The sequence below is a fragment of the Larus michahellis genome, chromosome 7 (assembly GCF_964199755.1).
Source record: "Larus michahellis chromosome 7, bLarMic1.1, whole genome shotgun sequence".
Taxonomy (NCBI): Eukaryota; Metazoa; Chordata; class Aves; order Charadriiformes; family Laridae; genus Larus; species Larus michahellis.
Window position 1 is genome coordinate 52,814,551 of NC_133902.1, and position 13,778 is coordinate 52,828,328.

The 13,778-nt window shown below is 38.3% G+C and overlaps 1 protein-coding gene across 2 annotated transcripts in view; it reads left to right on the forward strand.

Annotated features, from left to right (window-relative positions):
• The window catches only part of MGAT5 (alpha-1,6-mannosylglycoprotein 6-beta-N-acetylglucosaminyltransferase), a 129,711-nt gene that overhangs the window by 87,281 nt on the left and 28,652 nt on the right, over positions 1 to 13,778 (forward strand). For both annotated transcript variants that reach the window (XM_074595015.1, XM_074595016.1), the window contains 2 exons: positions 3,716 to 3,849; positions 7,784 to 7,917. In XM_074595015.1, coding sequence (XP_074451116.1) covers positions 3,716 to 3,849; positions 7,784 to 7,917 — 268 coding nt within the window. The remainder of the gene's footprint in view (positions 1 to 3,715; positions 3,850 to 7,783; positions 7,918 to 13,778) is intronic.

The following is a 13,778-nucleotide window of genomic DNA, read 5'->3' on the forward strand; positions in this document are numbered from 1 at the left end:
TCAGCAGACATGCTGGTCGGCTCAGTCTGGTTTATGCAGACCAGACTCAAATACAAATAAAAACTTGTGTAGTCACTTCAGATTGGAATAGAGTGGTAGAATACACTCATGCCTTCAGAACAGTCTCTTGATAAGAGTGTCCTTCATCATCTTTGTGAGTGAACCTGGCCCCTGAGGACGTGTTTGGTAATTGCAAATCAGGTTTCTAGAACTGCTAGCTCAAAAGAATGGCCCTGCTGCTCTGAGGGGTGAGTGTTTCTGAACAACTCAAATACTGTTTTGTACGTCTGAGATCTCTAGCACCAATGACTTTTGGTAGTTCATGCTTTACCTGTGCTGTAATTGGTGCTGTAAATAGCCACGAGTACAGCAAAACAGATCTCATTTTTGAGTGCACCTTATTCAGGCAGAAGAATGCCGGAATGTGCTATATTTTTCAGTTCCGAAGTCTGGATATTTGAATGCAGTTTATGTGCAACGAAGCAACATAAAAATTAGTAGCTTAATATAGTTAGAGGAGTGCAGCTCGTTGCCTTTCTTAGCACCTCCATCCTCCGTACGGCATATAAGAATCTGGTATTTTTTTCATTTTTCTACAGTCTCTCTGGCAATGACTCATTCCCATATGCCAGAAATCCAGCTGGCTTTAACCTTGAAATAAATTAACATGACAGCTATCCTGAAAAATGAGCAACATTCCTGCTTCTTACATGTTCTCTAGAATACATCTGTTTTAGGAGGCTTATTTTCTGACTAAGTTTTTACATTTTAAATGCAAGTACTGAGTGGCCTGAAAGTAAATGTGTGTGTCTGCAAGGGTTTCTCCAGGCAGATATGACCTGTTCATCATCTGAGCTGGCCGGACATGAGCCGAAACAGTCGGGAATCTGTGTATCTGCGCTGGCACGTTGCTGTGCCTGAGCTCAGCACACCTACAGAGCTTCCAAACCAGAACTGGTTGGGTTTTGACCAGCTTGTTTGACCTGCTGGACAGCATTGCTTGTGTAGACCAAGATGAAGTCAGTAGAGTAATATTATAACCTCAATTATGCCCAATATTTAAGGAAAAACAGGTGCTTTAAAAATGGTCTTAATCCTGGGTTACTTTTGTTTAAGTCTTTATTATGAGCCCCAAAATTGTCACTTCTAATGTCTTAGAAAACTGCAATATGGATGTTTCTGTAAGTAGTTTGCTATCCACCAATCCTCTTTTTAATTAGTCATTGAATAGACAAATCAGTCTGACACCAATTCCAAGGCATGTTGTAATTCTCTGCAACTTCCTGCTAAAGCTAGGTGATGCTTTCGGAGGGAGGAGGAAACAGAGTGAATAACTAAAGTTGAAATCACACTAAATTAACATTTTTATTTGAAATGTATCCCTGCTTTAAAAAAAAATACTGTTTTTTTCAATATAATTAGTTCACTTTAGAAATGCTAAAACATTATATATAAGATCAAAATGTTGTTCTAAAATAGTTCAATTGAAAGAAATTTAAATCGCAAAGTGAAACAAATGGTGAGCGTTTGATCCTCTCATACCATTTCTGCACACACTTGCACTTTCTCCTGTGATCTTTTTCTTTTTTCCAACTTACTTTATGCCTGAATCCTATAAATATTTTTTGTTTTCCCTGCTTCCTGGTTTAGCTTAGTTTCCGTTGCATCACGTTTCCTGTCCTACTGCTTCAGAGACCCTGTGTATTGGACATAGTTACACATGTCCCTCTCAACAATGGGTGCTACATACCTTACGTCTGAATCCAGGAAAAAGAGAAGAAACAAAGCCCTTTGAGCTGATCACATGCGCTGCCGTGCTCCTTACATATATAATTCGCCAAACTCCAGTAATGTTGCAGTTTTTCAGTAGCTTTCACTCATTTTTCATTCCCCTGTACTCAAGTACCTGCCCAAAAGCTGTATATTTGATAAGGATTTTGTTTTAAGGCCTGCCAAGAAATAAGAGGGCTTTTATTACTGAATGATTCATCAGTGCAGAAGTTGTTTTGGTCCTGCTGGAGTGTTTTGTATGATGCAGGGATAATTGCCACTGTTGTAAAATATTTTCATTGAGAACAGTTGACATAAAACAGGGCACAGAAACTGATCTGTCAGCTTTGTTGTTTGGTGAATCATAATGTGTTGTATATTTTGACTTTCTTTTTGCTTGAAAGGTCTCTGTGAAGATTAAAATAAAAATAAATTTGCTCTATTTGTACTTTCAAACACAAAGGTGGCATTTCATATGAGAGTTTAAAAGTTGCTAGGGTTTTTTCTGTTTCCCAATTTAATAGGTACTTTAGAGAAAGGAGCAACATATAAGAAATATGTAAATGTATTTTTGGGACTAAATTCTTTCATCTTTTAAAACCGAAAATTAGTTGGAGCTAAGTTCTCTTGCCTTTTGGGGGCTAAATTCTTTCACGTTTTAAAGCCAAAATCCTAGTGTTTTACTGAACAGAACATATATGGGCTTGGAGCACGGGAGATGTTGAAGACTGAGAAATATAGCCATTTTTAATAGTAACTTTTGCAGCTACCTCCCTTCTCTGCCACCCGTGAGGTTGTGTCTCTTCCTTAGCACGTACAAGCCCAGCGATATGATGGGCAGTGATAAGAGTTCATGTCTTTATAACATAGTGGCCCATGATGTAGGAACACGTCCTATGTAAGTCTTTTCTGAAAATGTTGTTTGTGGAGGGCTGAAGAATGGTGTTGGGTCAGCAGCTGTGGAGCCTTATAACCCAGTTCATTTGGAGTAGAGCAATGGTTGGTATGACAGCCGGAAAGCTCCTGTCCAAGCCATGCCAAAGGTTTGGCAGGCTGCATTTTGGAAACATAACTTCTAGAATGCGTGTACTAGAATGTGTGCTGCCTTATTCCTACTGAGACTTTTTGTGCCTCTTGTGTACTATGGCCCTTTTTCGAAAGGAGCCACTCATAAATGAAGTAGTTTTTTTCCCAAGGAATTAACAGGAGTTTAAATAAAGGACTGAGTGTGATTCTGACATCCCAGACCCTTTGTAATCCAATGCCAAGGTTTCTTTCAGTTGTAGACTGGTTGTTGCAGACATTTGACTTTTGCATTGCTTCTTCAGAAGTCTGTGACAAAATGTTTCATAAACAAATAAATGGTCTGTCTGACTGCGAGCATTCAGCAAATTAACTGTCTTCAGTGCTCCAGTAGGTCTAATTGACCCAAAAGTCAGAACCTGGAGACTAAATACAATTGTCTAAAGACAAAGTGCTATTCTGCTCTGATCTTTTTGGCATGTGGCCCTTGGCTGTTGCATTTGATTTTGTGGTAATGGGTGAGAACATTAGAAAATAGATGAAGAATCCTCTCTTCTTCTGCCTAAATTCGGCTTCAGAGCCCCAGGAATGTAGGTGACCACAGTAGCATTCCCAGAAACTCTAGTTGGACGTTAAAGTATAACTTAATTATGTAAGAACAAAGAAACCCAAAATAAGCTTCAGGGTTGCTATGTGAATGTCTGATATATCCTTGAATTTGCTGATCGTAATGTCTTTGTGAAATGTAATACGAACAGAAATGTTTGAAATTGAAATGTACCTTCAGTTTATAAATCATCCACAGTTGCAAATGAAAGCAAAACACATCTTCTTAATTATCATAACTATGTATATATACACACACATGCTTATATATACATATGCATGTGTACCTACAGTAAATTATTTTTTTTTCTTTTAGGTGTATGCTAAGGGTTCTGGATTCCTTTGGAACTGAACCAGAGTTTAACCATGCCCATTATGCCCAGTCTAAAGGCCACAAGACACCATGGGGAAAGTGGAACCTTAATCCACAGCAGTTTTATACAATGTTCCGTAAGTATCCCTGTGTTTATAAATATTTCAGAGCTTTAAAAAGGAACGTTGTCATTGAGAACGATTTTTGTATTATGAAAGACAAATTCATGGTTTAGTAAAACGTAGCTGCTAAGTGGACAGTATCGTAAGCGTCAATAAGTGTCTGTAGTCTATGCAAAAGCTCTGTCATGCTTCGATCCAGCAACTGCAAAATAACAATATCAGCTGAATATAAATAATGGTAGGGAACTTTATTCGCAGGGTACCTGTGGAAAGTTGTGATTGGCTTTTCCTTCAAGTGTCAGTGAGTTTGCTTTTGTTAGTTTTGCACTCTCAAATCCTGCTATGAAGCAATGTGTTTTTGAGGAACTTGCTAGATTGCATTTTTATAAACCGCACTCTTGCATTTCATCATGTTAAACTGAAGTTTAACAATGTTGTATTTCTGCTTTTTTCCCCTCAACAACTGAGCAGCGCAATTCCTTCGCTAATTTTTGCACTCAAGATTAATAACTGAAACTCCACAAAAATAATTTTTTGTCTCTACTTCTTTGTGGATTTCTCAAATTTTTCAGCTAGGTGGTTTTCATGTTGTGAGCATCCATCGTGAGGTGAACTGATTCACGTTTATTTGCCAGCACTGTACAAAGCTATTGAAAAACAAGTAGTAGTTTTCAGCATTGATGTAGACCTTTGAAGGACCGTTAAATATCTTAAAAAAACAAACAAACAAAAAAAAAACCACTAAAAAAGAAACAGAACACACAAAAAATATAAATTGTATATAAATTAGGTCAGATTAAATGATTACTGTGACCTGCCCTAGTAGGTTTTTGACTTGACTAAAGTCGTTGACTTTATGGCACTAGGTTCTAGCATCAAAGGATCTTTCTCTTCCATGTTGTAGTGGTAGTTCAATAGTAGTTGTTATCTCTGAAAGGTGCAGAAAGCTTTCAGAGCTGGCTGGCTTGAGGCTAAGTGAGACTTAGGGAAGAAGAAGGTGCATGCTGTTGTGTGCAGCAACTTCTCAGCCCAAGTCTGTAAAGAAAAACTTGGTAGTGACCAGCCTGACCTCCAAAGTTTGATGGTGGTCCCTGTCTTGAGACCAAGGCCAGAGCATACACAGTTCTCTCTCACCAGCCTTCATAGTCAAATCTTTCAAACTTTTCTGCATTTCGTAGCAGAATTATACATGCGGCTGTCTGCTTGACATGCTTTTGATTTCTGTTGCCCCGTAAAATTCTTGAGAGGGGCCTATTTTGTCTGTCAACATTTGCTGTGCAAGTTTTTCCAGACAAATATAAGTGAAGGTTGTTCAAAAGATAAAAGACGGCATTCACAGTTGTTTCGAAGCAAGTAACAAAACGTGCGGTGGGGAAATGTGACTTGGAAGTGGTTGCAGAGTTTGTGTCTGGACATTAGTAAGCAGAGCTTGTTCTGTACCCACATGATTTGCTAATATTTATTGGTTTATGTCCTAAATGGAAAAGGAGCTGAAAGCTCAATTCCGCTGTATTTAAGTAGTCCAGCTGTTGGGAAATTTGTGTGTTAAGGTCCTGTTCAAGATAGGACCAAGGGTGATGATGCATTTGGAAAATAGTTGCTTGAATACTTGTGGTACAGCTGCGTGCTGTGTGTGCGCTCCTCAATCCCACCCCATGAAATGCAGAAGAAAGTAAATCTTCTCTATAGAGAAGGTCTCTGTCGTGGCAGGATAGAGTACTGTTACAGTCTCTTGTTCAGAGCAAATCACTTCATAATGAATTTTCAGAATGGTATGACTATCTTGGAATTTCAATAAATAACCATTTCCAATTTTTCCTACTGGAAATGACTGCGGGTATTTCTATGCAGGAAAAGTGGTAAATAGATTGCAAGGAAACTCATTCTGAAGCACGAGTGATTCCAGAGCTAGAGACTATTCAAGGATTTTGCTTCTTTTTGCACTAGGTGCAGAAGAGTCAGCGTGTTTTGTGACATTTAAAGTTAATTTTTGTTTTTTCTTCTCTGCTGCAGAGATAGCACCATCTTTATAGGCTTGTTATTAAAAGTGCATGTTATGCATCAGTAAAGATTTTATGACAGATTGGAACACTGGATGGCTTCCCAAGATCCCCAGACTCTATTATGTTTTGAGAACTCTGATTATAAGGGCAGAAAATTATTGCTGAGCAACAAGCAGGCCATATTCAAACCTGTGGCATATTACCAAATGCTTGACTTCTGTGAGCCTTCCAGAACCATGAGGGCTTTTTTTCCCCCTTTAAGGTTTTTTTTATTTAAAGCCTTTTATGCAAAATAAAAGCACTGGTACTTTTAAAACTGCATGATCTTGCATAAAAATCCATCTGACTGCTTCCCGTCAGTGATGTTTGAGGCACTGAATTCCACCAGTTCTAAGTGCTAACTTTAACAAAGGTTTATTTTTCTTTTGAGTGTGTACTGCCTTGCCTCTGCTTTGAATGCAATCTCTCATCCAAAAATATGAAAAGATGGAAAAAATGCCCCTTTTCAGGCATATTTGCAATGTGCCATTTGCTATGCTAAATTCTAAAAAGTCCTTGGGTCTAAGTGAGTGCCGAGCTGTTGCTGAGGCATTTTTTTGTGAAAAAGAGTAATTGTCATTTGAAAGACTAAATGTAATGGCAGGGGGAAGTGTCCACTGTGTATGGTTTCTCTGTTCTCCTGCATTATCCAGTTGGCTGATTTTCAGGAATCAAAAAGCAAAACCTCATAATTGCAATAGAATTTTATTATTTTTTTTTATAACTCTGACTTTAGGTTTAGCATTGCATGTATCGTAAGTGCCTGGGGCATTGTCCTTGGGGTTTTGTTTGTTTGGGGGTTCATTAACTTTGCAAAGTGTGCTTAGTAAGAAGTTGTCAGCTTGCGTGCCAGAATTTAAAAGGGAGGATTATAGAGGAGTTTCTAGTGTTTATTGCCGCCTATTTCTACGTAGACTTGTGAGGTTATGACACATTTTAGAGAGGCGCAAAAATCTGACATGTTGGAGTAATTTTTATATAGTAGGGGTGGATTTTTATCTGAAGCCTTGAATATTGGAGTCCATCCCTGGAATTATACAGCCTGTCTATAAAAAGAGAAAAAAAAAACATAAACAAACAAAACAATTAAAAAAATGTTGTTTTAATGAGCCTATAGGTCTGTGTCTTTATAGGAGCAGAACAGTGGCTAGTATTACTGGATGTCCCTGCTGGAAAAAGGGCAACAGAGGCTGAAAGTAAGACAGAAAACTACGACTAAATTGCATATCTTTCGCATGCACTTTTTTTGTCTGGGTGCTGGATTAACAACAATTTTGCCAACTTCAGTTGTCACCGTCCAGTGTTTTCAGATAGATATAACTGAGTGAATTGGCGGTGAAATTTGTATTTGGATCTGTGTAGTGTGATTTTGTAGGGTAGTAATTAGCATGGATAGATAATACGCAGTGAGTTGGGTGGCTGGTGGTTGCCCTTCCAATACAGGAGGCGAACCCAAGAAATTTACTAAAATTAATTATGACATTGAGCAAGATACAGCTTTGTTCACAAGCAGAAATCCAGGGTTTTTTCAAATTCTTGGCATTGCGTCTCTGAGATTGTCAAGCTGGATTCTCTTATCTCTAGTTCTCTTATCTCTAATAATAAAATAAAGCTTAGCACACAAAAAATCATTATCATTGGCCTCGGTCCAGCTACAGAATTTTTATTGTCAGAAACAAGCCAGAAAAGAGCTGCTTACTTCAGCAGACATATGCAGCAGGACTTAAAATCAGTAAGAACTATTCTCGATAATAAACAAGCAAATGTATCTCTCATCAGTCTGAATGTGAAGGAAAAGTGATCTGTTGACTAATTTGCTCCTTATACCTACTTTTCTGACAACATTCATGCTTTTGTACCATTAACTGATACATTAAAAGGTTTTGAATATGCTCCATGTCTTACAGCTCACACTCCGGATAACAGCTTCCTTGGATTTGTGGTAGAGCAGCATCTGAATTCCAGTGACATTAAACACATTAACGACATCAAAAGGCAGAATCAATCTCTCGTTTATGGCAAAGTAGATAATTTCTGGAAGGTGAGTTTTCTATGCTAGTGTACTTGAGCAAATTTATTTTGATCAATATAATAAAGCAATCTAAATTTAAAAGTATCCCTTCTCTCTAAATCTATTAAGTTCTTTTTTCTGAAAATAAGCATATTTAAATAATTAAATTGAACATTTTGAAATCTTTCTGATGAGGAAACTTCTGTCTAGATTAAATGTGGATCCTTTGCTATTTATGTACACCTTTGATAGAATAAACAATGTTTATAGTCTTGGTATCACAACAATTTTGGAAAATGCAGAAGCCATTAAAAGTAATGGGAAATTGAAGGTGTCAGAGGCTTTGTGAACTTTAATCAGTCATAAGCAAATTATTTCTTTTCTTATATCTACTTACATCTTATATCTCCTTACATCTTTTCTTATATCTACAACCAAAAATATGCTGCATTTTGAACTGGAAATTGTGTTTCACTAAAGACCCTAGAAGCGAGTTGGATGGTTGGTGGTTACTCTTCCAATATAGGAAGTGAACCCTAGAAGTGTTCAGTCTCATTTTATCTCCCTGTAATAATATCAGAGTTTTGTTTCTTAAATATTGCAATTACTGCATTGTCTCCCATCTGCAGATGAGAGCTGCAGAATAACAACACCAAGATTTGGTCATAATTTCATCAATTTAAAATATATTGTGGTGTTAAGCTCATAGTGGTCTCTGCTTTTTGTCCCCGTTCTGGAGCTCCTTCTTCCAGGCTGCCACACCTGGGAGTGTCTCTCTCATGCAGTTTTCAAAGAAAAGTAATTACTTACTAATAACTGGATTTCTCCCAAGTTACCTCTAGCTCTGTGTGCCCATATACTCTGTATGCCTCCCCTCTTGCCTAGGAAGACCTTATTTTAAGTCTCTTGTCAACTGAAAAAGGAACTGATCGGTACATGCTGTGCCACATTTAGGACCAAACGATATGAGAGTGAGAGCACCCACCTCTCACATTTTCCATCCTTTTCTCTTCAGTGGCATGAGAATATCAGCCTTGCACAGTTTTCTGAACCACAGAAGCAACATTTAGTCTGAGAACTCTGATTATACAGAATAAATTCTTGAAAAGTGAGGGCTACAAGTAACCGATCCATCTGTGAGACAAAACAAAACAAAACCTTAAGAGAAATGAGAGAGTGTTGCCAGCAGTAGCAAAAAGGAAGAGTTGCATCCTTCTTGGCTACTCTGCTGAGAAAAATATATATATTAGCTGTGCGTGTTCGATTGTGATCCCTCAGGTTCATGTTTGGGCCTGTTGCACTAAGCCATGTAATCTGTGTCTTAAAAGGGAATTTTGCTTTAAATTGTAGTAAATACTGTGACAGTTATTCTGTTTGGCTTGTGGAGTAGAACAACTTAGTATGCCCCCGTCTGCCGTCTCTTTTTCTACCTGCAGATGCGGGAGCAGAGCTGGGATCCTTTCATTCGAGTCTCTTCTAGCTGAGGCTTTTGTACTTTTAGTTCCCGGTCTCATTATCAGTCTCTCAGGAACAGTTGCATGTAATAATAGTCTATACTTCCTGACCTGATTTGTAGTGTATATCAGCAGAACAACCTGTTGAGTGCTGTTGGATTTAAGGAACAAGATAGTTGCTTAGTCACCAGGGTTTTTTTTCACTGACATATATATCTCTCTCAGTTTATTAAGTCTGCGTGAATTCAGAAATATGTATTAATAGCTTATATGCCCAGAGGGGAGATTTGTGATTGCCTAGTCTGAGATTCTGTATGACACATAGGATATTCATGGGCTGATTAAGACAAAAACATGATTTTTTGGAAAAGAACATCCAATCTTGATTTTTAAATAGCACACAATGGAAATCACGCTATTTTCTCTGGTAAAATCCTTGAGTAATTGCCTTCTCCCTTAAGACTTGCATTACTTCTGGTACAGATTTCCAAATGGCAATTTCCAGTCTTAGTGGCAGTTATAGACTTTGTCTACTGGACTGATGATGTTTCTGTTCTGTTTCCCTGTAGGAATATATAGGTTGAGGTGAAAGTAACCCATAGTCATCTCCTGAAAAGCCTGTATGTGCTGAACCACTGGGAGCTTTGTGCTTTCTAATCCTTAAGTGTTCTCACGTGTCTGTTTTCTCTGAACCTTTTCAAGATTATTCACATTCCTCTTGAAATGTGAACGTTAGCAAAGGTCACATGGGCTGTACCAGCACCAAATCAAAAAGAAATACCACATGCATTGTTAGGCATGTCCCCTTTTCACCATTAGGAACTCGTGTTTAGATGACTTCTCAGCTAAGACCCTTGTATTATTTTTTAGAGCTGCCGCTTTTCAAGTTGCTGCTCCATTTCTATAAGTATTGCCTGTCTTGTTTCTTCGAAGATGTATGACTTAATACCTGGCCATATTAAAATGCTTAGTGTATGCTTGTAACATCAAGCACATTAAAACTGTAACTTGCAGACTGTAACTGCCGTCATGCCCATATGCATTGGTACATAAATGCAATCACTGCAGATAGGCTTTGAATCGGTGACAGCGTGGGATGTCTTATCTGGAGTGATAAAATCCAATTCTTCTGATCAACAGAAAGCCTGAACTAATCTTGTGTCTGTGTAATTTGCTTATTTCATGTTTCCTTCATTTTCCCTGTTCAGTGCTCTTTTCATCTGCCACCGTGGCTGGTACGGAATCAGACTAATCTATTTATTCTGCTCCTTTTCTTTATATTGAACATGGCCAATTAACAAAAAGTGTAATCTCCACAGAATACACATGTCACCACTTGGTCTAATCAGTCGTTAGAGGAGCACAGTGTGGAGGGGAGAGCGTTCCAGTCCCTGGACTGAGGTGCTTTTGGGGAATACCAGTTGCAAATAAATGGTATAATTTTAAACCAAGCAGGCTGAACTGGAACTGAGGTATGCGCAGGATCTTTTTTCCCTGGGGGTGGGACTAGAATAGTTAACAAACAGTTATCTAACTGCCATCATAGTTTTATATAGCCATGGACAGACGATGTTCTGTCTTCCCATATCATTCAGTGAGGCTAAACTGTGGTATGAACATAACAAGTAACCCGGGGGTGGGGGGGGAGCAGGGGGGGAGGGAAATAAAGTGAGGACTTCTGTCAGCTCTGCTGGATACATAAAAAACGGTCAGCCCATGGCCTGAGACCAGCATCATTCGTCCCGTGTTACAGCGGGCAGCTCTGGGTACGTCTTGCTGGAGGGAAGGAAGGATTTAAGCGGCACAGACTGGAAGATACATCTTACTTCCCTCTGATAAGTAAATCAGTCTTTAATGGGTTGAGGATTGCAAATAGGAGACTCTAGAGAACTTTGCCACATTTCTAAAGGTTATCCTTAGAGGTAACCTATCAAGGGCAATGTTTGCCAAGTTTTGGATGTGTTTGTTGCCATCAAAAGTTTGTGTTTTTGTCTGGGATTTCTGGCAGTACTAAGGAGTAAAGAGAGTCCTATCTCTGCCTAAGTTAAAAAGAAGGAATGAATAAGATGTGACTGAAACCCATAATGCTCCCCATTATCAAAATGGATTTAATTGCAGAACATTTCAATTAAAAGGGAATGTGTGAAGCTTTTCATGTCATCTTAGCTCCTGTTTTGGTCTAAGGCTTTTCTTTGTTCTTCCTTCAACTTCCTGTCACACTATTCCAATACTTCTACCCTTAATCCTAGAAAGATAAAAGACTCAAGATTCATTTTACATTATCTGCTATTTCTTTTTTATGGGGTGCTGGGAGAGAAGTCGGAATTATGCTTGTGTCAGAAAACAGCCATTAATGCATAACATGCAATTGTATGATGATTGCTTTAGTAGATTTTATTACAGTCTATTGGAATTGCCTGAAAAATATTTATATATTTAAAGGCAAATAATATGTGTTACTAATGCCACACAATGAGATGGGCATTATTCTTAAATGTATACTGTCTGCATAACGAGTTTTAAAGAATCAGAGATGGGAAGTGGTTACATTTAGCTTGTTCTTAATGGGAAAGTACATAACCAAAGCTGTTCTTGCTAATGTCTCCCCTTCACAGCTCCATGTGACATATGTAATTTCCCCATTGTGTGCCCTCTTGCATGAAGGTGGAGGAAGAAAATGAGAAGTCAGAGAGGAAAAATTGTACTTCTAGGAACAGTTCTGTTACATGCAGAGATCAATGTCTTGCTGCTGGCAGCATTGCCTTTTCCCTTCCTTCTGATTGGTTTTTCTGCTTCATATTTGGAACATTTCATTCCATTTTTTTTAAACTAAAAGAAACATAAGAAAAGGGAGAAAAGATCCTTCTCACCTTTTCTCTCCCACATGGTCAGTGCACTCTCAAACTTTTCTTGTGGTGGTTTTATTTTGTCTTCCTCCAAATTTGCAGCAGCACTGTGGGCTTATCTATCGATCAAAACTTACCCTAGTAGCTGTCACCAGGAACACTGTCCTGCTTTATGCCACATAACAAATTGAAATGAGACAAATTCTTTAGTTCAGCAACATTTCTGAAATTCACCATTTGCTTCTTAAAGCTGTATGGATCAAAAAACCAAGTAAATCAAAGGAACTGAGCAGCTATAGGTGCAGTAAATAAGTATACATGTATGTACACTTTTGAAGGCTTATTCTTTAACAGGGATTACAAAAATTAGAATTTTGTTTATTATGAAGAAATTTTAAAAAAATGTTTTCCATTAATGTTTACCTTTCAGAGAGGTCAGTGATCAGCTTTTCTTTTTCCAGAACTCTCCAACTGCAAAATGGAGTACCAGTTTATGCAATCCGGTACCAATTAATGCAATCACCTACTAGTATTTGAGTATCACAAAACAAACGTGACCTTTCTTCCTGTGGTCTCGCTTCCTATTTTCATCTGTACCTCTGCATTTTTCAGCTTCAGCACTTACAGTGCACAAATGGGTCTCATTGTTAGTTCTGGAAATTTCCATGCAAAGGACAAGAAATGCCTGGTTAGGGGTTAATGCACATTAAATGACAGTAAAATTATCAAACCTTTCAAAAACCTCAGTCTAAAAAAAAAAGGGGGGGGGGAGGGAGAAAACTTCATGGATGAAGAACTGCAAGAAATGATGAATTAAATAGATAAAGATGAGTCTGGGGAACTGAATAAGCAGGATTCCTGGCAGATCTTGAAGAACCGAGTCTTTACTGAGGTTTTTTACTCATTCTTTGTGCAAAGATTATATATGTGCAAATAAACTTCATAGATACGTATGTATATATATGTGCACACTGGTGTGTATTTATGGAGATGTGTGTGGTAGGTGCCTAGCAAAGGGGCTGTAAATGGACACTCAAGGGAGAGCAAAGGCATGGCAAGGTTATGGACTACTTCCTTTGCATATTCTCTCTCTTTCCAGCTTTTTTCAGCTCAGGGAATTTTCTGAATCTGTTTGTCTATTGACAAACTAAGTGTCTGTTGACAAACTTTTGAGATCTCAGTAAGAGCTGTTTTCAGAGTTCTTGTCTGATCATGAACCTTTGCAAACTTAATTGCATCCACAATGTTCTCTGTCATGGAGTCCCTCAAATCTCTGACCTGTTGCAGGAGGAGCCGTTAACTTTGGGGTTTTCCTAAACCTGCCTCCTACCAGCTTTGTTTGGCTTCCTTTGTGTCAGGACATTATGATTAGTCAGTCTCTATCCATATTCTTTATGCCAATTATGGTTTTGTAAACCTGTCTCATATTCTGCCAAGTTGTCTTTTCCAAGCTGAAGAATCGTTAATGAATTCATTATAGATTTCTGTATGTAACGATGGAAACCATTCTGTAGCTTGGATCCTTCTTACCTGTCTCAGAACCACATCCAGCGTTTTTTGCTTCTTTTTGCGGAAAGGCACGAGAACCACA